A 25,396-nucleotide genomic window follows, 5' to 3' on the forward strand; every position below is an offset into this window, starting at 1 on the left:
ATCCTCATTTTTGTACAGCCAAAGGCAAATTGTCTATCAGCATGTTTATTAATTTTATCTACCGCAACATACAGTTCGAGAACTGAAACAAAAAACGCAAATAAGCAGAGAACAGAGAGAAACAGGAATATTATACTCAGTCGTAACCAATTAGTTGCATTAAAAGAATCCTTTCCCGCTTGGTGACCACACACTCTTCCTCTGCTTCAGATGTAGTCAATTGATCAGACCACTCACTCACCCTAATTTACAAGTAGCAGTAAATATAAAGTCTAGAATTCGCTTCTGAGTACCTCTTGAATTGCATTTGTGCTATGCAATCATCACACAATTGCTTCTCAGAGCTTCGCATCAGAGATTATCTAACCGCTTTTCATCCACAACCTTCCGCTTGCAACTCTGACCGTAATTCAAGTGTTGAGATGCGTTTCATGTTATCCTCTTCTTCTTGCAGGATTCGAATTTGTCTCTGTGCCAGACTTTTCCAATACGAGGACGCATATGTGTAAAAGTCAACTAATCGAGAACAGTGTTGTACCTGTTACATCTTGATTCCTTTGTGTAAAGAAGCTGATGACAGCAGACGATACTGTGGTTTATTCTGCGATAATTCTGCATTGGTGTGATGGGCGTTAGTGAACCGTATGAGTGTCGTTGCATTGGTGTTTGCATACGTGAAAGACTATGTTTATCTTCAACTGCGATTGTTATTGGTAATCAGTGAGTGTTTAGGATAGATATACGAAGAGCTCGTTAACTCAATTTCGTCTGTCAATATTGGTTTTCAACATGGATGATCATCCAGAGAACGTTCCATATTTGGTGTATCTGTACTCGCTCGTAAGGAACTTATTTAATGTCACAAACCACACCGAAGACTTCACCGCCATGCCCAGTGATGAGATATGTTCCCAGTCGAAATCCAAGGCATACAACAGTTCGATTGGAGTCGATGATGCGATATGTTACCTGTATTCGCTCGCAAGGAACTTATCAAATGTCACAGACCACGCCGAACACTTCAGTGTCATGCCCAGTGACGAGATGTGCCCTCAGCCGGAATCCAAGACATACAACAGTTCGATTGGAGTCGATCTGGCTGTACCGGAATGGGAAGCCATCGTCATGGCAACCGCGATGAGCATCATCGTCATCTTCACCATTGTGGGGAACGTCTTGGTCATCCTGAGTGTGTTCACCCACAAGCCACTCAGGATCGTGCAGAACTTCTTCCTGGTGTCTCTGGCCGTTGCCGACCTTACCGTGGCCGCCTTCGTGCTGCCACTAAACATTGCTTATTCGATCCTCGGGCAGTGGCTGTTCGGTATCAGAGCTTGCAAGATGTGGCTCACGTGTGACGTCCTGTGCTGCACGGCGTCCATACTCAACCTGTGCGCGATTTCATTGGATCGCTACTGGGCAATTACAGACCCGCTGAACTATGCACAGAAGAGGACTCTGAAGCGAGTCCTCATCATGATCGGATGCGTCTGGTTCCTGTCGGCCATCATCAGTTCGCCGCCACTTCTTGGGTGGAATGATTGGGACCATGACTTCAATGCCTCCATGCCGTGTAGATTGGCTCAAGAGGAAGGGTTTGTGGTGTATTCATCTCTGGGTTCCTTCTACATCCCGCTCTTCATCATGACCATTGTCTACTCCGAGATTTTTGTCGCGACCAAGAGGAGGTTCAAGCAACGCTCCAGGGCGTCGAGGCTGAACACGCTGAACCTGAACGTCTACATGCACGTGCCTAACAACGAGATCTCGCTCAGCAGCGAGAGGCGTCCTAGCTGTTGCGTGCCCGTCCAAAGAAGCAAATCCATGAAGGAGACAGTCAGGAGAAAGCTGAGCGTTATCGTGAGCAGAAACGCAAGCGAGGCAAGCACCGCAAGCAACGAGCCCGACGACAATGGTGACGTCGTCAAAGTCTGCGACGACGCAACGAGCGTGACGTCATCGGTACCGACGACGCCCGCCCTGAGCCGCCAACTCTCGCAGCCTCAGTTCAACGCTGTCCAGAAGGTCATCCAGGACAAGCAGAGGATATCCTTGACGAAGGAACGAAAGGCTGCCAGAACCCTAGGGATCATCATGGGTGTCTTCGTCGTCTGCTGGCTGCCCTTCTTCCTCATGTACGTCATCCTGCCCTTCTGTCCCAACTGCTGCGTCAGCTACAAGCTGGAGAACTTCATCATATGGTTAGGTTACGTCAACTCGGCCCTGAACCCTATCATCTACACAACGTTCAATATGGACTTCAGGAAAGCCTTCAAGAAGTTGCTGCACCTAAAAGTGTAGCCCTGTTCTGGCTGACAACCTGTCCTGGTAGTGACTAATGTATTAACCGAATCATTACCGCGTGAAAATCAGAGTAGTAATCCGCGCACGTGAAAATCTTGCTAGCAGTCACGGTTGGATCTTCAGTGAAAGCACACGAAAATACCGTCCGATAACAGATGGTGTAAGATTGCATTTACATAAACTCACTTATATAGAGGTTTATTTGCTTTGGATTTTTAGAGATTTCTTCACAAGAAAAAAATCACAAAAATCCCTCTTGAAACGGGGAGTTTGTTTGATCATCGGTTGACTCATAGAGTAGAATACGACAGGCTCGCTCTTCACTTCCATTTGTCCGCCAACGTTATTTGAACGTTGGCCAGTGATCCTGTGTTTTTTTCAGTAGACAGTTTCATTTTCAATCAGTGTCTGTTTCGGTTAGCATCAGCACGTATGACACTTCTTCACTTACCATGATTATTGAGTCTACATACAATGCTATATAATTAGCTCCAAAATAGAACTATATTTTTGGGCGCAAGAAGTTGATGTATGTCTTCAATAAATGCTTTACAATTTTATAACGGCGTATTTCCCTTTAAGTGCAATGCATGGCCATTCTACCTCATATTTCTCCACGCTAATTTTAAATATGTAAACAAAATACTATAAAATACTGTAAGAATTTTAATGCGGGGTTACTGGAGAAGTTTTCGTACAATGCAATTCCAAAGCTGACATTTCTGTTCGTACGTTCCTCCCAGGTTAGATTGTCAACCTGACAAGAATGTGATATGATACTAAAACTTTCAGTAATAAAAGTCCTTATTCTAAATGCAATACCTGTTTCAGACACGAATGTTCCCAGGATTAACTTAGAAAGTTATAAAAACACAAATCTAGACAAACTATTCCGTTCCGAAATGCTTACTCATAAACTGTATCTTGAAAGGTTTTCATTCCTAGACTAAACAAAATAACTTCAAACCCCTCCGCCTCCTTTCAACCTACAAACAAGAAGGATACATTATTGAAAAAAACCTTATTATGAACTGTCATTCATAGTTACCTGTGTCATATTTTGAGACATGCGCAATTTTCGTTTCCGTCTTCGGTCTACGTACAGACATCTATCTACTCACTTATGTCTGTTCTTTCATTAGATCATGTACAATTTGGCAAAACCATACATGTACAACTGAAACTGACATACTGTCACATATGCTTCATTGCATGCACATTCGGATGTCGAGGATAATAAGATATACGTTTCCTGCACCTGCACGATTACAATATGTAATACTGTTTCAGACGTAATCTTGTTTCTTGATATCCTATTGGTTAAGGTATAATCAAGAGTTCGAATATTAGTGATGGTTCAGATCCAATTTTAAATCAATCCAGTCCGTATTGCACTTAATCACGGATTGCCCAGGGGAAAAAATGTTGCAATGATTGGACTATTTACTATAAATATAGTATTATATATATATATATATATATATATATATATATATATATAACGATAAAAACTACTTCCTTTCACTGCTACTTGCAGGTAGGGCCTAACACAGACATACTCTCTGCTATTTGTGGAGATGATGTGATGAACATCACGCTCCGAAGACTTTTAACCCCAACATATCCATTCTTTAGAAACTGGGTGACTCCTAAAGTCGCTCCATGAGGGAAAAAACATTTGTGTATCCGTACTCGCATAGTAAGAAGAGGCTGAGCAGATCCGAAAGTCATACTGACTACGTAAAAGCGAGTAAGCTTCAAGGTATATCCAGAGAAGTGAATGCATGGACCTACCCTCTTGACCTCAGGGTAAAATAAATTAAACGAAATGTAAATACATGGATATGTAACCCATTTAATGTAAACATCAGTTACAATAAACTTTGATTTAAAAAACCGTTTTTATTAATATAATTATATAACTGCATGACATTTTTTTATGAAAAATGTAAGCAAAGTGAAGCAACAATTTGAATATACAGATACATTTCAATGCCCGATGCAAAGGCATTTCTCACAGTTACGTTCATACAATTATAAAGGGTGCCCGGCTTAGACCTTTAACATTACAAAATAGCATAATTTTGCAGAGAAACCCAATTTTATTACTAAAATTTACATGCATTTTTTTTTGTCCCAACACCAGCACTTCACACAACCTCGATATGAGCCCCCCTGTGGCACGGCAGATGTCGAACCGATATTCCAATTCCGTCCAGGTATTCACTAGCGTTTGAGGGGTTATATTCTTAATCGCCTGACGAATTCTGTTACGCAGATCTTCCAAGTTCTCGACGGGCATACTGTAGACTTGGTCCTTGATGAACTCCCAAAAGAAAAAGTCTAGGGGGAAGGATCCGGCGAGCGCGGAGGCCAAGCAAGTGGTTTAGATCCTCTTCGTATCCATCTTCTGGGAAAATGCTCTTCGAAAAATTCTCGTACAATGATAGCAAAATGTGCCGGGGCTCCGCCTGGTTGGGAAATGGTTTCTGGAGGCATTTGAGGCACAGCGTAATGCTGAAGCATGTTTAAATAATTCGTTCCTCTCACTGTTTCCTCAGCAAAGAAGAACGGGCCTATTATCTTCTCTTTCATTAACCCACACCACACATTAACTTTTGGCGAGACTCTCATAATTTCACGAAACTCATGAGGATTGGCACTTCTCCAAATACGGCAATTTTGCTTGTTAACTTTGCCACACGTGTGGAATGCAACTTCATCAGAAAAGCACACCTTGTCCAGAAAAGCATTCTTGTTGTCAATTTCGGTTAAAATTTTGCCCGAAAACGTCTGTGTTTTAGGTTTATCATCAGGATAAATTCGTTGATCTAACTGGATCTTGTACGTCCGTAGACTTAACCTTTTGTGCACAACGTCATGGATAGTAGACCGAAGAATGTTGAGCTCTGAACTTGCACGTCTTATTGATTTTCTTGGGCATCTTCTGAATGCAGTGCGAATCACTTCAATGTTTTCCTCTGATACCTTGCGCTTTGCGTAATTCTCGCGCACCGACACAACACTTCCAGTTTCTTTTAGTTGTTTGTCCTACTTAACAATACTCACATAGGAAGGAAAATTGTCATGACGTTGAAGATTGAATTCACGCCGAAGAGCACGCTCAACAAGCTTCACAGATTTGTTTTCTGCCAATGAAAGAACGCAGAACACTTTCTGCTGAACCGTCCACTCCCCAATCTTGGAATTTATGCGTTACACGCGCATGCGCGTCACGTCAACTCGAAGTACTGGTGATTCTCGCAAATGGCCACAGTTGTCAGTCCCATACAAACAATAAGTTTCATTTGAAATTGAATGTAACTAAAGTTATACTGTTTTGTAATGTTAAAGGTTTAAGCCGGACACCTATAATCTTGGCACTTCTAGTCCAAATTGTTTCCATATGGCTGCTTAGTCAAGATCACTGCTGATCTGATCACATAAAAACCTATCTTCGGCTGTGATCAAGAAAGTGTGGGGCCCTAACTTCACACCCCCCTATACGCTTTCATGGCGTGGTGCAAAGCGCAGGGGAGCACTTTTTACTTTTTTTTACTTTTATCTTAGCCAAGTTCTTGCCAGAACACCTGTTCTCATTCATTTGTTACAATATCATAGTGAGAACATCCTTGTCTTGATACCACTAAACTGTAGGTCTAGTCCAGATTAGCCTATCTGTGCATAAAGTAGTCTTAAAACTTCAAGCTTTCACTTTTCAATTATTTAACGAATGAGACTGACGTACATCTTCTTAGATCGATAGTAAAGAAACAAACTTGAAGGAGAAAAATTAGAAATTGACTTTCCTATCAATGTGAAAAAAGTAAACGTTTTGTGTAAGAGTGTGTAATGTAAGTGCAGGAAAGCAACCAAATGAGAAAGATAAAGAAAACTGTCTTGGACCTAAAGGAAATCGGTAGGGATGGAAAAGAGTATATAGAACTTACTCAAGATAGGGAAAGATGGAAGGCCTGTGTTGCTGCAGCCATGAACCTTCGGGTTTAAGAAGGCTAGGGAGTTAGTTAGTTAGTTAGTCTTCGAGTATCAGTTATAACTTTGTTTTACAACTGCGATATTAAATAAAATACATAAATAGACGTTTCATTATTTATTTTTGTAATTACGAGTGTCACTTTCAGCATGACGTTTTCTAGTGTTCAAAGTTCCAATTCAAATGTGTTACTCACCAATGCTCTAGCATCCACATTCAGCTTACTCATGTAACGAAAGATCATATTTTTTGTATGTAACACATCAACTTCATATGTATAATTGGTTGCAGATAGTTGGTTATGTTATAATTTTTTCTTCGTACTTTTAGCGCATAGGATAGTTTATATTATCATAGAAGGCTAAGGACAAATAAATTAAAAGTCGTTTATTCTTACCAACTAGTACAGAACAATAATACTCCCCCCGTCTTTACATCCAGCCGACAATTGGTAGCCGTGCGACAATTACTGAGGAAATATGCTCTCCGTCATTGTTGTGCAGGCACAATAATCACGGTAAGCAAGAAAACAAGTTTCAATTGTTTTAATTTCTTTACTTTTTTTACACTTCTCACAACAATCAGTCAAAAGTGAAAATAACGTTCTGTACATTACAGCCCCTACGTTTTTGGCCATCGAGTACGGGAGTTTCAAGATCACTTGTCGTTAGAACCACGAACGTATCAGTGTAGAGCGAGCTTCCAATTATGCTTTAGTTTCCACAAAGGTGTAAATCGGACATAACAGTAAATGACCATTAGGATAATTGCCCCCTCCCCATATTTTGCCACTTTTGCCCTCCGGACTGTGCTAAACCTTATTTACCAAGGGAAAGTAAAATGTCCTTGCCCCCCCCACATCAGTTTTGGAACCAATCGCCGCCACTGTTTGGAAGATACTGACTTCCCGTATAACGAGAAATTGGAAAGTACTGTTGCTGATATTTTGGCTTTACTGGGAATATTTCTGCATTTTTCTGACATATTTTAAATTTTGTGTGACATGTTTTTCAATTTTTATAACTTAATTACATACAGTACATATTTTTACAGCTCTAGTTATGTGTTATATCTTCATTTATATATCACTTTGTCGTTTCATTAAGGAACTTTGGTACGGAAAATCTAGCTGGATAGAGTAAAGTTTAAAGAGTATGACATCTCGATCAAGCTATTTGAATAGAGTACTCACGGACTAGGAATGGGTGTCCCTTTGGGTATGTCTCTTCATCATTTTCATCCAATCATCTTTCATCTCGTGGCGTGATAGAAAAGTGACATAAAATAAAATAATCCAAATTCAGATTATGGTGCATTCCATGTGAAAGTACCCTGAACTTCAATTCTTTAAAATTAAATGCAGTGCTGGAACTTTATCCTGTCTTGTGAGTGAACAATCTAAAAATGTAATTTGCATAAAAATTCAAGTATTATACACAATTAAGGTAGAAGGTATTTCACATATTGTTCGTTTACTTTAACTTTTTTGGTCTTTTTATGCTCAAAATGTTGACATAATTGTTTTGCACAATTGAGGTAAAAAAATACCAAATGACCAATGCCTCTACAGTAGTACCAGTACATTTAAGATCATAGGGCATAACATCAAACCTGACATAAGTTGCACCACCTGTCTTTCAAAATAACTGTAGGCGGAGTGACCTATCAAAATAATTAACTTTGGCATAAACAGCATTTCTCTAGTGAATTGGATGTTGTACCGTAATTGTTCATACATGTGTGTGTGTGCTGAGCGCAACACCTTCACTTTTTATCAATTGTACTGCGATTTAAGTTTTTACATACGTTGCTGATCTTGACAAAGCTTTCCACTCCATAGATTTCATCAAGGCATTTGCTATTTTAGTTTCCTGACTCCAATTAGCTTTTGTTGTTAAAGGCCTTATGTTTCCGTAATAGCACCAGGACTAATGCAAATATAATTATTTTAACAATGTAAAAAATCAATTATTTCAGAACCTTCCCTCCTTCACCTTACCATCCGAGCCAAATATTTTAAAATTTTCAAAATAATTCGTCGTAGAGCAAGAATAACGTGCACAAATATACACACGAGACGAATAGAAAGAGATAAGACAGGGATAAAGGAAAAGATTAACAGATACAAATAAAGGAAGAGATAAAAGAATAACAGATGGAAATAAAGATGTAGTAAGGGACAATGAGTGACAGAGATAAAGAAAATTAATAGTAGGTTTAAATAAAGGTGAAAAAGAATGATATATATATATATATATATATATATATATATATATATATATATATAATTACATTGAAAACAAAAGAGAATATATGAAAGACAGAGATAAAAAGAATAGCATATGGAACTAAAGAAGTTGAAAGAATGAGACAGAAAGCAAAAGAATAACAGATAGGAAAAGGAAAAGAGAAGAAATGAGAGAAACAAAAACGGATAGAAATATGGAGAGAAGGAAAAAGTATGAAAAACAGAGATAACAGATGTAAATAAAAAGAGAAGAAGTGAAAGCTAGAGAGACAGAAAGAAAGAGATAGGGGAACAGATGAAGAAAAGTGAAAGAGGAAGAAATGGACAATAAGAAGAAGAAGTACAGGAGGAAATGGAGAAAAAGATATAGGAAAAAAGACACAAAAACAGAAAGAAAGAAACAAAGAAAAGAGATAATGAAGCAGAAGAAGAGAGAAGGTATAAGAGAACTAGAGTTCTAGCAATTGACACAGCAAGTGGATTTGTTTTCGACCACCCACAAGAGTCAGTGTAGAGTAAGAGATTGGCAAGTCGCGCAGAAAAATCTCTCCTGGAGCATCATCCATCCGAAACATAGGCTCTGATAACCTCCCGGTTCGAGGATGTTCGAAATGTAATACGTGACCAGGTTCCGCGCATTAATATTAGTAGAACTAATGTCGCTAAGCATAAACTATCATATTACTGGCCAGCAGCGTTGCCAACCTAGCAACACGACAAAAATGTACATCCTTTTCAAATGGTCCGTATATTTTGTCTTCTTGGGCTCCAGTTCCATAATATTTATTACTTTAATACGTTATTATAGTGTCACATCGTGTAATATTGTCAAGAAAATCAAGAGGTAATATGTCATGGGAAAGTAAAGATGTCCAAATCTATTAATATCAACCAAATCTTCACATTAATAAAATAGGAATTAAGTACATGATATTTAGGTCCAGGATAGTTATGCATTTTGCATATTTAAACGTGTTTTGATAAATGAATATTTCATTTGAAAATGCATATAAATTGAAGACTAAAATTGCTAAACGCTGTAAGTGCCACAATAATTCAAACACCGTTGAACAATTGTATCTTGTGAAGTAGAGCGAGTTTTTTCTTGGTATAAAATATTTTTTGCCGAAAACAGAAAGAGTTTCAAGGTTGTAATCAAGTGCAATCATGATATGTAAGTAATGTAATTGTACTTTCATTTATAAAATAGTACTAGTTTAAAGTAATCAATAGTGTGTTGAAGATTTAATAACTGCAAATTTCACTTTTATTAAATGGTAAATTGTATGAGCTGAAAGAAAACAAATATACATGTTTGCTGTAACCGAAAGAAAATATTTTAAAAAAAGGTACGGTGTTTTTCTAATGTGCATATTTATTTGCATATTTCGCACCTTTTAGTGCATATTTGCAGACATATTTTAGGTATGTTAAGTGCATAACTATCCCCCCTCTAATGATAATTAATCTTAGATCTATGTAAGAGGTTTCAAACAGCAATTAATATAGCTTAACTAATGATGATTAATTGAAATGATGTATTAACTACTGTACCTATTTTTCACCTACACTATCTATGCTACATCTCTTACCTTTTATCATTATATAAACGTAATCCAGTACTACAAGAATAAAATTCAAAATTATCATGGTAAATAAGCATACTAAATATAATAAATTAAATTAAACGTAGTGTAAAAAAAAACGGGGGAACCGTATTCTGGGATCCACTGTGACGTAATTGATACAATTACCTGGTTGCATAAGCCTCGGCACCACACATTCTGGTGTGGGGTGGCATGTGTTAGCGTGTATGTATGTAGGCTATTTGTGTATATATCTATGTATCTATTCTATATGTAATGAAAATGCAATTTTTGTAACCATTCTATAAAATGTGTGTATAAACATGTGCGTATCTCATGTAAACTGTGTCTGGATGTGTGGTTTCATGGAGGTCCGCGCTCAGGAAACGTATGAGAACTCGGGATACAACACAACACGACATGAGAGTGATTTCTGCGTGTTTGTTATCGAAACTATAGACATCTATATATTTAGAAGTTAGCGTAAATTTCTTGAGGGTCTTATGTCATCAGATAATTTAGAATTCCAACATCGCATTGGAATGTCTTGCTAGTTCCTTTCAGTCTATCTGTTCATTTCACCGTACAACAGTATGGACCATGAAATCATCATACATGTACAGGCTGGCCTGCATAGGTGGAAACACGGCTGGTTAGTTTTCATAAGTTTCCTGAGCGATGAAACCACACTTCCTTTCCCTCCCATTTCTTTACTCTCTGTCTATACTGATTGGCATTCGACTTCCGCCTATCAAAATTTATTCCACCGTCTCCTATTCAGTTCAGTTTAAGGTCACGTCTGTAGCTATGGCAACTCTAAGTTAGCATAGGGAAACGCCTTTTCTTTTTCAACTAATAAGCAGATTAAACACGAAGTTCATAATCACCCTAGAATTTGTACCGACGTAAATTTCTTTTTTCATTATCCATGTTCAAAAGTTGCAGTCTGGTAAAGTTAATTTGAAAGTAGTTATCCAACTTCTGCCATAAGTCCAAGTCTCGAATGAGCTTATCTTTTTTTTAAATACTCACACCACCAAGAATATGCAAAACATAATTCATATTTGCTTTATTTTGATTGTACTGAGATTTTTTTGCAAAAAACACAAGTTCTTCTTGCCTTATTATCGTCGTATACTGTACAGTCATCGGCATAAAAATGGGTCTCCTATATTCTCAAATACACTCTTTCCTGTAAGGTGTTATGTGTGTTGCCTAACTCTACGGCGATAAGTGGAGTTCAATAGCAATTTTTCAATGGTAACTTCTACCATCGCCGTAGAGTTAGGCAACACACCTAACGCCTCAGTATCTCAGGATCTAGGTGTCCCATTTTTATTGCCACTGACTGTACATGTTAGACGTCTATTTGTAGCAGCCAGTCAGGATGAGACTAGCTTACAAAAGAAAACAATACCCATGGTAATATCATATGAAATTAAGTTTACAAATAATACATTGGGAAAAAAAGTATCTTGCTGTTAGTTGAACATAGAATCGCGGGTTCCATCACAGGTTCTACGGTATATCTTTGCAGTATACATGGTTCAAAAATAATATTATTTATTGGAAGAGTCAGGCATGACAACGGACTAATTCCTTTTGGAGGGATAGTCTACATTTGTACCCTTGGCGATCCCCACTTAAGAGTACAGTATAGAGCTTATGGCGACAGTGTTGCCATATGGTGTTCAGCAGAAGAAGGTTCCACCACGCATTGAACACCTGCTGTAGTACGCAGTGAAACAAAAGTTAGTAATCTGCTACTGTTTAATACGAGAGCGAACATTCCGCAACAAATCAATGGCGCTAAGAAACACTAATTTTAAAAGCAATTACAGTAATCGTAAAGACTTGCGTAACGCTAACTTTCCATAAGTCTCACTCAATACACAAGCAACAACCAACATTGTGTTCTGACGTCAGTGCGGAATACCTTCGTTATTAGGTTTTGTTCTCTCAGCATAAATAATATCCTTTTGGCCAAGCTCAGATAAAAAGACAGTGTTCATCATTCATCCTCATCGCCGCTATTAACAGAAGATTTAAAAGAGTGACGTAAAATAAACAAAACAAATATAAAATAGATATATTCGATGGAGTAGAAATAAGAAGTGACAGGCAAAAAAAAATGTGAACACGAAACTCGAACGTAACGTAATCTGTACCAATACTGAGTCTTAAGATCTTCAATTTCGCTGATTTTTCTATTATTTTTTTGGCTTGAAATTCGGTCTAAATTTCCCCGCAAAAAGGGAAATATCCCTTAATGTGGCAACACTGATATTACCTTGCAATAGCTTCAAGAACCACTCAAAACAAGAAAGCTTGCACAGATGCAATAAAATACTCGACACCCAAGGAAGGTTATTGGCGAACTTTTGCCTGGACATTCCCTACCCCCTTTCCTCTTCGCAACACGTGTTTGCAGCGGGCGGAAACAGCCGGCAGGCTGTTACCTTTAGTCCCCTACATTGCGGAGAACACAAGAAACGATTGATTGATTGGTTTTTATTTTATGGAAACATCAGCACATAAGGTGAGTTTTGCCCGTAACCCAATACGGGAGGCCCCAAACAAGAAAATACGCCTGTTATAAAACTTCCATACTCAATTTCTAAGACAAATTCACTAATTCATTACTTAATATTAAAATTATACTGTTTCTGAGGACTAAAATTCCTTACCTGAGTTAAAAGCTGAGGCTGTAAAGGGACACTCAGCACACAGGACAAACACAAGACAGTACGACTCCACAAATAATTATCCTGTCCATGAATCCAGGCGGCAGGGCCTCGTTGACCTTCAAGAAACATTTTTTTCTGATGTTTAACATCACACGTTTCAAGAAATCCTTCCCAATACTAGGGCCTCTCCGATGGCGTAGTGAGAGTGTTGTCGCCTTGTAATAATGAGGTCCCGGGTGCAGGCACAAAGTGGTTCGGTATGTCCAGTCCTGATTCCAGAATCTGTGCATCAAGTATACTAGAAGCAATATCTTCTGCTCCTTCCCAATACTCTCAACTAATCGCTCGATAAGAGTACAATACTGTCTAGCATCGCAAGGTGACTATTTGAAAAAAACGTTGTTTTTTGTTAGTATCAGTTTGTGTGTGTGTGTTTGATTTGATTTGCTATATTTCACTTCTTGTGCCACTTTTGGGTAATTTGCGAAGATGGGGATGAGTGATGTGATGAAATTAATGAATGGACACTCAAAAACATCCATGCCCAGGTCGAGATTCGAATCCGGGACCCTTGCGTTGTAGCACGATGTGCTAACCACTCCGCCACGGGGGCGCTGTGTGAGTATTTGTGTTATGTGAATTTGTTTCCAACAAGAGTACACTTTAATTTTTCTGTTTCTTGAATTAATCTCCAAGATATGTAGAATATATTTTACTTACATTAAAATAAATGCTGTAGTGAAACGTTCATTTTATTAACCGTCAGCTAATTATGCTCATCCCTGTATGTAGCACCAATGCACTTTTGCACAACCGCACAATTTCATGGCCTTTCGCCAAAACAGACCTAAGACACTAAAATACGAGCTAACCCTAATTTTGCAAAAGTGAGGCTGGAACGTCCCTTTAAGAGAATCATTAAAACGAAATAAAATAAAATTAATGGAAATTGAATTTCGTCACTTTTACGTTAATAGGAATTGGTCTACAATTTGGAGCTTGTCGCGACTGCCTTGATCCACGGCACAACACCCGGAATCGTCTGACACGTTGCATCCAATTAGCAAGTGAAATTGCAAAACGACCGATTCGGTTTCTCAATTAGCAAATTAATGCTTCATAATTGAAGAATCGATAAAAACTATCATTCCTAGAAACTGTACAGTTTAACGAGTAAAAATGTTAGAGTGGATGAAGAGTAACTTGACCCATTGTTGATCTCAGTCATTTGGAGTAGAGCAAGAGAATAACAGATAGACGAAGACAGAGGTTAACTCCACAGGATAGCATACCGCAATCAAGTGGCGGCGATTAGGGGGCGAAGGGGGCAGTTGCCCTCCACTTTCCGCTATTTTTGACCCCGCACTATGCTAAATCTTATCTACAAAGGGAAATATACTGCCCCCCACTTTTGGCTCCTTGTCCCCCCCCCCCCGGTTTTGGAACCCAATCGCCGCCAAGCTATCGTATTGTTCTCCGTTACGTGTTCAGTGAGTGTGTACAGTCATGGAAAAAAGTTCTTCCCCATAAGGCTTTAATAGGAGCAAGTAATGCAGGAGGGTAGGCAACACATATTGCACCCTTCGATGATCGGGTGATTTTGCCTGTCTTAACACCGAGAAATGTGTTCCACGCGAAGGTCAACATGACAGGAAAGCAAAGAGGGTTACGTGACTATTGGTTACGTGGAGTGTTGTGCTTCTCCACGTCCCCAGTTCTTGATCCACATTGCAGAAAAAGTAGAGCTGCATGCAATATATGAAAATAGGTTGTTTTCAACTACACGCTTAATTATGATTTTCCCAATTGTAAATCTATCAGACGTGTCTCCCGCTTTAGTCGGGACAGTCTTTTACTTTGAATTCCTGTTTGTCATAGGCGTAACTTGACGGGAGCAGAAAGGGCATTTGTAACCCCCCCAAAAAAATCAGGTTTCTTAAAGCTGCTAAAACAGGAATTAAATACTATGATTTGACGCGTCCAAAAAAAGTATTATATTGAAAGATTTTTCCCAAATACGTAGATAGCAATTTAATACTTTGAAAGTGTCTCAGATTTGTTTATTGTCACATCTTAGTGTGGCACAGGTCTACTACAAAAGTGGAATTTCGTAACAGAAATATGAACCCACTCCTTTTATTTCGTAGCCGATTTCATCTTGAAACTGAAATTAAGAATATTAGTTAACAATGTTATTGGTAAACAATAAAAAAATGTGTTAGACCCAATTCTTTAATACCTTATCATAATCTTTATCGCAAGTTTAAATTTTGTTGTAAGTCCCCTTTATGCAAAAAAAAAAAGGTAAAGTTCTCACCTGTGCTTGGTGCTAAACCATGAAGGCGTATAGGGGGTGTGGGGGTAACGCCCCACACTTTCTTGATTCGTTCGTGAGTGGGGGTGATGTGATCAGCATCACGCCCCTGACCGCCTTTACCCCCAGGGTTTCCCCGAGGTACCCATGTCATTCGACGCTGGGTGGGCGCTGGGGCCGCTTCCAACGTTAGAAAAGTTCCCGGGCTTGAACCGGCCGGGAATCGAACCCGGGGCCTATAGCATGGTAGTCAGACGCGTTACCGACTGAGTCACCGGCACAGATAGACTAATCTGAAGTGCATACAGTTTAAAGTGGGATCCGAACCACTATGTGCGATCACCTGGTATCGTACCCCAGACCCCTTGATTACAAGGCCTTCCACTACGCCATCAGTGAGGCGCACACAATCTTTGTATTTCGACCGTTTTAAACCTATATGTATCATATAAGAGGTTGTTTAACGTTGCTATGCCTCTATGGATTATATTTAGCCAGTATTCGAGCACATAGCGTCAGATTTCATAGAATATAAGCTTCTCTTCCATGTTTATGGTTTCCTGTCTGCAGTAGAAAAACTGGCAGGTTCCCATAGCTTTTCTTTCAATAGTCTTCCAATGGTTGCATATCATATCACTCAAATTTGATTCATTCGTTTCGAACACAATCCCCGATGGCGCAGTGGGATCGGGGGCGCCTTGTAATTAAGGGATCCCGGGTTCGATACTCGGTGGAGGAACATAGTGGTTCGGATCCCCCTTTAAACTGTAGGTCCATTCACGATTAGCCTAACAGGACATAAAGTGGACTTAAGACACCAAATCAAGCAACCAACACAATCCCGTTATTGTCCAGATTATCGAATCCAGAACCTTCGTCGCGAATAACATAAGCAGGAAGACAACGTGAAATAACCGAACAGAAACAGAACCTAAAACCTACATCGGATAGATTGGATTAAGTCGACGATACAGCACGGGTTCTGAAATGAAAAATAATACGAAAGTTGAATGACCTCTATACGCACCCACTTTTCCTCCACTCAATGGGGAAGATATCCTTCTAGCTGAGAAGCCTTTACGTAGGAGTGCCCTGAGGGAACTTCAAGGCCACGATGAAAAAGTGTTCTACGTGCAATGACGGGACCAAAACATACGTCAGATAGCTGTGTTCCTCCTTATTTCGTACGCCATTGATAACTGGAACACGTGACCTCGTCTTTGGTAGAGCAGAAGCCTGCCTGCTTGCTTGCCACCACCCTTTAGTTCAGTGACCTTCGCCCGTAGTCAGCAAGAGTGAATGACTCACCATATACTTGTTGTCTGTGAGGCTACACAAGAATAGATATTTCGTCAGTGGCTGTAAGTATTGTTTCATCTGCAGTTATATCAGTTAACATTTCAATAGTTTCCTTCCTAATGGTTACGTTAGTGATAAACATGTAAATTAGTTCTCGAGAGTGAACGTTTTATCAATTTGAACGGGGGATTTTTATACAGCCTGCATGTATTATTTTTTCCTGAAACAAGAAGAAATTCGAAGACGCAAAAAGAGTTGTATAAGAGTAGTTAACAAAAGGAAAAAAGAAGAAGAAAATGTAAATGCTGAAATAAATTATGGTAGAGATCGAGTGAAGAACATTTTGTCATGGGGCCTCCTCGATGGCGTAGTGATAACGTCGTCGCCTTGTAATCAGTGGATCCCGGGTTTGATACACGGTGGATGCACATAGTGGTTAGTATCCCACTTTAAACTGAAGGTCGAGTCCAGATTAGCATATCTGTGCACCAAACCAAAACTAAGAAAGAAATTGTCACAGTGTAAGAAAATTTCATGTTCAACCAGATACGAAACAAAAGGGAATAATATATTGCAGGTTGGAGTTCACATCTGTAGCATCTAACCAGCACAATTATGAATCGCAACATATCGTATCAGATCCATTTTTATTATACATGTATGATAATATAAGAGAAGTAGAGGAAAGAGAAAACCAAGCGAAACACGGACGCCTTCTCCAGAATTTCAAATCTCGTTACATAAGGTTCTGGGTTGGAGTCCCGATCAGGCATGACTTTCTTGTTCTTGCCCTTTTATCTGCTTCATTTCATCATAATTCATCGTTATGGTTTACCTGCAGGGGAAGAATAATGACAATAATTGCCAATACAAAGCCAATGACAAACAGAACAACTCGATTACGGAGGTGCCAAGAAGAAACGAGACTTGACAGTGTCTCCGTCTCTCGGTTTGTCGAATTGAAAATTGCTCTCCCGTTCTCGGTCTCGATTAGTTAAATATAGAAATCGAAAATGTATGTGAATGAATATACATGTATTTTATATATTCCGATTTTGTAGGAGATTTCGTGAGAGATGAAATAAGTACTCTTCCATCGTATTTATTTTTATAATTTTTATTCCCTGTTCGATGATCGCGACGATAAGGACGAGTGACCATTACATGAAATTCATGACGAAATAGTCAAACACCCCGACAAGGACGGTACTCAAACCCGGGAACTTTGGCGACGATATCGAATGTCAATCACTTAATGAGCTTGACCACCGAGCCTGCTTAATGTTGTTTCTGTCAGGTAATTCGTAATAACTGTCAATATCCCACATTCACTATCATTTTCTTCATAATTTATCTTATTGTTGTGATTAACCTGAATTCAAAGAATTAGTTGAAAGGCAAACATGCAAGATTGAATGTCTCTGATGTTACTTCGTGCCGAAAAATATGACGTGGTATTATGATATGAATTTATTAATCATATAATATTCATATTCATTCCATTGATCGATCCCAATTGAGCACACAAAATATGGTATAATGTCCACTCCATGGAGGAGTGGTTAGTACAGCGCGCTACGATGCCATGGGTCCCTGGTTAGAATCTCGACTTGGTGTCCTTGGTGGGTGTCGTGGGTGTCCTTGGTGAGTGTCCCTTCATCAATTTCATCATAGCATCACTCATCTTCATCGTCGCTATTTGCCAAAAGTGAAAGAATTGCAAATCTAAATAACAAACATCCAATCAAATCGAACATCTCTACCGATTTAATTCTATACGGTACCGAATTCCCACTTTATTACTGCATCTTAAGTCATTTTACAGCATCTCAATTGTTTTCCGATTCGAAAACATTTGGAATGTTGTTTTGTGCAGTTGATTGTGCATTGTTTCGTTGTTTGGATTGTTTAATTAACGTCGCATTAATTAGTTTTAGACCAATCGTGACGGGGGAAGCAAGAGCACAAGAAAGCGAAAAAGACAAGGAAGAGACCACGGCTTTCTTTAAAGATAGCATCCCGTGAATACAACTCAAGTGACTGCAGAATATTATGAATAAAATTTATTTCGCTTTTTCCTTTTATTTCTGTTTCAGTTATTTTACTTCGCTTTTCTTCTACCACTCGCGTTACTCGAGTCGGTGAGGAAGAATTATAAACTCGTGAAATGGACGATGGGAGAAAAAAATATATGCCTCTCCCACGGTTCGATTTGGTTTGGTTTGATTTGGTGTTTTAAGTCCACTTTATGCGCAGTAAGGCTAATCGGGACTGAACCTACAGTTTAAACTGGGATCCGAACCACTTGTGCCTCCACCGGGTATCGAACCCGGGACTCCCACGGTTCGAAACTGTCAGTACAAAATATTGTCTTATTTTTAAAATTTACGGGCAAATATGGTTTGTCACGTAGCAATTTTCGCTTATCTCTTTCTCAAGGGGTTCCATTGCCTCTCTGATGTCGTAGTGGTAACGTCTTCGCCATGTAATGAAAGGCTTCCGAATGCAATACCAAATAGAGAGGCATTTGGTTCGGATCCCATTTTAATCTGTAGGTCCAGTGCATGTACTGGTCTTAAACAATTAACGTGTGGCATGTGGTCTGTGATGAGAACCATCATTTAAGCGAACCTTCTTGACAATGACTCTAATATCACTTGAAAGAATAGTATTTCCTTACGAGTAGCTCTTGTCAAGAAACCAGTTCTTGAAATTTTCTTCTGGAGGCATCGTAGCACCCAGCTGTTTGTTGTGGCTGGGGCACGAGTCATGTGACTCATGCTATCAAAGCTCAAGCCTTTCCGAGAACTCGGAATCACCAGGCAAACTTAAGCGAATATTTTGTTATTTGGGTTGCATAAACAACAGGCTTTAAGACGTTACGAAATTCTACGTCCCGTGGCCCAGATATTTTTTTTCTAAGACTGTACACATGATGAAAGTAAACTGATGAAGTGCATTGACTGTTCGACTCACGATATCACCACCGAAGATTATTGCTTCGAGTCACGTCCTGGACTTTCCTCTGTGAATGTCTCTACAGCAATTCCATTTAATATCTTCATCGTCGCGATTATTGAAAGTGACAAAAAGCGACGCAAGATTAAAAAAAACACTGCAAACAATATATATATACGTAAGAAACTACTGGATCCACAAGGATAAAACTAACTGAACCAATTTATCTACCAAACAATGCTTAGGGGCAACATAAAATAGCTCTAAGTCCATCAGAGGCAACAAGTAGCCACACGATGTCTCCCGTAATATTTTATCTCTTCGTTTACAGATACACGTGCGTGCGTATGTGTGTGTGTGTGTGTGTCACTGCAAGAATAATTCTGGAGTTCACCTAACCTCCAATAAAGGGTACCTGAGGGCAACCCTTGCGGGAACGTGTAATGGCGGCGAGCATGGTGCTGATCACATCACCTCCACAAATGGTCGAGATAGTGATTATTGATTTTTTTTAAAAAAAAAAAATCATTTGTAGATGAACACGACCACTATGAATTTTGCTCTGATCAGAATTTCGTTCCAGAAGATTGATAGGACATATTGGTATACGAAAACGTACACTCTCATTCCCATAATAGACTCTAAAATGAATCTATTTATTTCGAAATGAGTTGACGTCTCTCCCGGACGTGCAATGTGAGTGCGGAAACCTTGGGAGGAGGCTACTGAGAAAATTATAAGATTTGTTAAGAAATATGGAAACACAACAGTTTCACCTATAATGAAACGAAAAAAAAATGTCGATCTTGTTGTCAATTTACTACAGATATTATATCAAACATGTTTGTCATTCTTTTTTCATTTCTTCTATACATCCTAGGTAACAGCAAGGGAAACGACCAAAATCAGTCTACCGGAAATGGATTAAAACTGAACATTTTTTAAAAAGTTGCCACACTGTAAAAGTAATCGTGTTCCAAGAAATTCGAATTACCGGAACAACGTTCGTGCATTCTCACGATCTCGCCAACGAAGATTCAGGTTCGTGATTCTCCTAATCAATTTCATCTAATCAGCATTCAACCTCATCGTCGTGATTAATATAAAGAGATAAAAATGGAATAATACAAGAGAAAGATGAGATGACATAGATGGCAAACACAATATGCCCTTAGATCTGCAGCCTTGTAATCAAAGGTTGCCGGATTCGATCTCAGGTTGAAGCACATTACGCACATTTCAGGTCTCACTCTGAACTGCATGTCTAGTCCTTATTAACCTATCTGAGCAGAATAAACGCATTTAATCAAACTTTCACCACTTTTCTGATAATGATATCTTGTTCAGAATTCTGGTAAACCACGATTCGGTTTTCTGCATTGTTTGAAAATTGATTTGATATTCATTAGAACCGACTCCAGTTTAGACAGAATACAAATAGCATTACGTGCATTTTGATTAATCATTGTTTTTTTACTATTATTAATAATTAACTCATTCAGCGTACAGACAGAATAATTTATTAGAAAGAAACGTATGAAATACATTTCAGTACATCATCTTAAAGATTTATGGTAATACACTATTTTTTCTAGATTAATTAAATAATGTGTACAATGTATGTTTTAATACACATTGGTTCTAAATCAAATTATCATTAATTTTCAGTGCTGAAAGTTCCATCATTTTTATTCATATACACTGCCTTGCATTAATACGGTGCATGCATCATCGTTGTGTTAATGTGGAAGAGAACGTCATAGAATGTTTTCAACACTATCCCTCCACACGAAAATGCTTTTAAAAATATGGACACCGTGAATACTGCTGCAATTTTTTCCCTGATATTTCTGCAGGCAATTTTTTCTCTGACATGTCTGCAGGCACATAGCTTACGGCAGGGAGCAGACAGGGTTTCGATTTATCCGAAAACTGAAAACAAACCAAAAGAAAAAAAAAACATTCAGTATATGGTTCACAGAACGCCAAGCTAAAGAGCTTTTTCATTAAATGGTATTCGATTGCAATAACATTTCTATAAGTCGACGAATAAAGCACAAAATGAAATTGCGCAATGTTTTCTATTCAACAGTTTGAAAATAAGCATTTTCGTTACCTGCGCAGATGTAAACTCATTTTTAAGTACGTAGAGAGAAATATATTTCCTTTATTGCTATTGACGAGGCCAAATTTCATATATGAATTATCATACAATCATTTACAGCCAGCGTACAGAGCATTAGCAAAAATTCTGGGGAGTTCACATTGCGTGAAATTGTGAATGTTACTACCTCTACTAACTATTATATTCAAGATGTTGGGGTTGTCCTGGCCAGTGAAATAGGTAAACATCGTCAACAGTAGCGTTTCCTAACCGTAAGACGTTGGCATCTTTTTTATGAACAAATATTTCAAATTTTCGCCGTTTTAAAACTCATGTTTTAAAATTCAGTGCAACATTAACCCTGCGTTGGTATACGTGTGAGCGCGGAGCTCACCCTGCGATCTAATTGTAAGTTTTTCAGGCCCAGATAATTCTATCACTTTCTGGTCTTGAGTAGCTGTATTTTGGAATGTCTATGACCAGTTGACGCCAGTTATAGGTTGTGGCATTGTTCTCTGTCTGCGCAGACATGTCACTTTCATGGCAGTCCGTGTAACAACCCCGTATAACAACCGCGTAACCATTTGTTCACATATTTTATTTCTCTGTGCACTGAATTCGTGGGTTCGGGACACTTGCACGGTTGCATGGAGTGACACTTGTACGAATCCTGCCCCAGATCAATCGACCTTGGCTGAATATTTGGGTTGTGACACTTGCACGGAAAGTAAGACGGCGCGGAAGGGCCCAGTTCCTGAACTTTTTCCAAATACACTGATTGAAATGAAAGTTGCAATCGGATATCGTTGTTGCTGGGAACAAGGAGTTGATTGATTGAATGTCTGCAACTTCAAAATCCATAACTACTGACTCGGGATTCCAGCCAGGCACGTGGTTCTTGATAGCTGTAAGTAATCTATCGTAGGTCTGACGCTCTTTGTTTGGCAGAAGTGCGTAAATGACAGGGATGACATTCGTTTCTTCCCAAGAACTTCCCAGATCATCATGGATGTAGAAGAGTTGTCCGAACTGCTTACTGGAACTTTTGTATGTTCCATCAACAAAAAAAGACGACGATGATGTTAAGGCTTCCCTTCCTTTTCCTCTGTCCTGAGGTCCACGTTGGTCATCGTGAAGAAGAAAATTTCTTCCGTCGTTTATTGTCAAGAACTGTTCTGGTATGCAGATATCTGCTGAGATATCTGGATCTGATGTTCCTAAATGTTTCCTCCGAACACGATGCGATGACTGCTTATCGCTAGTTTGCTTGGGCATCGCCATCACAAATTCGTAACCACGATTAGATAGCTGTCCAACTTCTTCTGTATAGATTTTGGAGATTGAGTCATCCGTCTCCCTTGCTCGTTTCTTGGCTCTGGCCGTTTGCAACGTCCGGGACACAAATATGACATGGATTTCCTGAAACAGCAGTGTTTTTAGTTGAAACACGCCCCTTACACCTTTTATTCTTATAATTCACACAGCGCCAATAAGTCACATTTTGCTTGTTAGTGTAGTCAACAATATACTGATGTCCATTACAAATTAACAATGGCTTATCTTTGCTGGTTTCCGTCACCTCCATGAAATTTGCAGCGAAATCTGCTTACGACGAAATATACGAATGTGGAGACTTCTCAACTCATTTACAGACAGACAGCAACTAACTGGTGAGTAATTTGAATCACTACCCCGGACCTGCATAGAAGGTCTGCATAGTGCAAGCGAATATCGCCTCGAGGGCGTCTCTGATAAAAACGTAAACCAATCATGCGTGGAGGAGGGGGAAGACGCCTCGCAAGGTTTTTGGCGAGAAACGAGTTTATTTTGCACTTCCGTGCAAGCGTCATCGTCGCAAATGCATGGACATTAACCTCTCCGTGCAATAGTCACTAAATTCACCTCCGTTCAAATGTAACTACGGGCAAGTGTCACAAACTCGAATTCGTGTTGCATCACTGTTTTCTCTTTTTATTCTTCGGTAATTATTTCATTTCACTTAATTCACTGTCATTGTTTCTGGCTAAATGAACTTTGAAACCTGATTTCCGTTACGAATGAACAACGGCAGTTCAGAGCATTGCTTGCTGAACTGAGTGATAACTAGAGCTTGGATTTTAGGTTTTTAACCTATTTTCTTTACAGGTATGTAAGAAATAAGTTATGTCAGCGTTTCGTTAAATAACGCAACAACTGATGAAGTTTTATAGTGCATGAAAAAACTATTTTGCTTGTTAGAACCTATTTTAGGTTTATGCGCCTAAATCAAGCCTTTTTTTAGTTGTTTATATATTTTTAAAGGTTTTACAGGATTTTTGTCACACCGAGGCATTTGCTTTGTTTGGTCAGGAAAAAATTCAATGCCGAACGTGTTTGAAACGTACTCTTTGTCGATTTCCCTTCTTCCAAGTTCAAGGTGATTTTTCAAAGCTCTAAACAAAGCAAAATGCCTGTTACCTGTACAATCCAAAGTGTTCTGATCTGTGTGGTCTTGCTCACTATCGCGTCGCTTCGGTGCTTTGTGGCATTCACGCCTTGCAAACTAACATTTCAGCATTGAAGTTCGCACCACTGACTATGATTTTGTTGAAAGATTATTTTCAGCAGGATCCTCACAAACAAAATTGCGGAGCTTGACTGTGAATAACATGAAAAAAGATTGTTGCCTATCTATAGAGTAGATTTTAATAGCAAATTTCCAGTGGAAAGTTCTGCCACCGCCGTAGGGTTAGGCAACACACATAACGTTATGCAAGATACTGCGTATTACAGGATATAGGTGTCCCATTTTCATTGCCGGTGACTATACCTAATCAGCATTTTTTGTGAATTTTGAACTATTTAAAGTTTTTTTAACCTACTTCAGGATTTTTGGAGCCTGACTTGAGATTTTTAGTATCAATTTTAGGATTTTTAGAACCTATTTTAGTGTTTTACAAACCTATTTTAGGATTTTAGAGCGTATTTTAAGAACCTAAAAACACACTTTTAGAACCTAAGAATCCGAGATGTAGTGAAGACAAGAAGGCAATACGTGGACAGGGTGTTTGATTCTCGGGGCACAGGTGATAATGTTGTTGAGAAATTATTGAAAAGCGATAATGATCTCAACACGGATCAAACTACTTGTGACAATACCCGGTGGAGGCACATAGTTTTTCGGATTCCACTTTAAACTGTAGGTCCAGTCCCGATTAGCTTTACTGTGTACAAAATGTACTTAAAACACCAACTCAAATTAAACCAAACTCCTTGTGAAGATGAGCATATTTTTACGAGTTATTTTCCCTCAGTACATTGGGTGAGATGAAGCTACGAAGTAGAATGTATATATCTCTCGTCAACACGCAAAAAATTATTGAATTTATTACTAATGTTGCGAAAATTACTTAACATCAAAATTAAATCCCAAATAAAATTATAAAAATTGTTGTGTTTTCCTTGATAAATTGTCTCTCACATTAGGTAATCAGTAATATTACAATAAAAGAATATTATTTTGTTATTATGTAATAAATAACATAAATTTTAACATGTAAGTAATATATGTTAGGCAATATATATTTATAAACTACTTTTAATGCGATAAGTGTAAAACGATATTCGAAAAATGTGCACGTTACTCGCAAACACCAACGGAGGGTTAAGATGATTCACATCCTTAAACCTTGATGATTTTGAACATTATTGTGAATGGAGAAACGTGTTCCACATTAAAGCTTGTCTGAAGTTTCAAGGAGTTTTTATTTCATTTTAATATCTCGCAAAGCATTTTCGTAAACAGGTATGTCGTACCTTCGATGCCTTGTGCCGACAAAAAACTACTTGTTCGTCTGAAGACTAGAGAAAAGATGCTATCTCACGAAACATAGTGTAGGAATTGGTAAAAGCACTAGACAAAG

The 25,396-nt window shown here is 38.7% G+C and overlaps 1 protein-coding gene across 3 annotated transcripts in view; it reads left to right on the forward strand.

Annotated features, from left to right (window-relative positions):
- Positions 1-25,396, forward strand: part of Oct-TyrR (Octopamine-Tyramine receptor) — a 554,641-nt gene that overhangs the window by 524,591 nt on the left and 4,654 nt on the right. For 2 of the 3 annotated variants that reach the window (XM_083134304.1, XM_083134312.1), the window contains one exon: positions 455-3,547. The exons of the other annotated variant lie outside the window; for it this stretch is intronic. In XM_083134304.1, coding sequence (XP_082990430.1) covers positions 790-2,301 — 1,512 coding nt within the window. In that variant the 5' untranslated portion in view covers positions 455-789 and the 3' untranslated portion in view covers positions 2,302-3,547. Of the gene's footprint in view, positions 1-454; positions 3,548-25,396 lie in introns of those variants that run through there. 3 annotated transcript variants of the gene reach the window in all.

This window comes from Lepisma saccharinum, chromosome 1, assembly GCF_977018435.1.
Source record: "Lepisma saccharinum chromosome 1, izLepSacc3.1, whole genome shotgun sequence".
NCBI lineage: Eukaryota > Metazoa > Arthropoda > Insecta > Zygentoma > Lepismatidae > Lepisma > Lepisma saccharinum.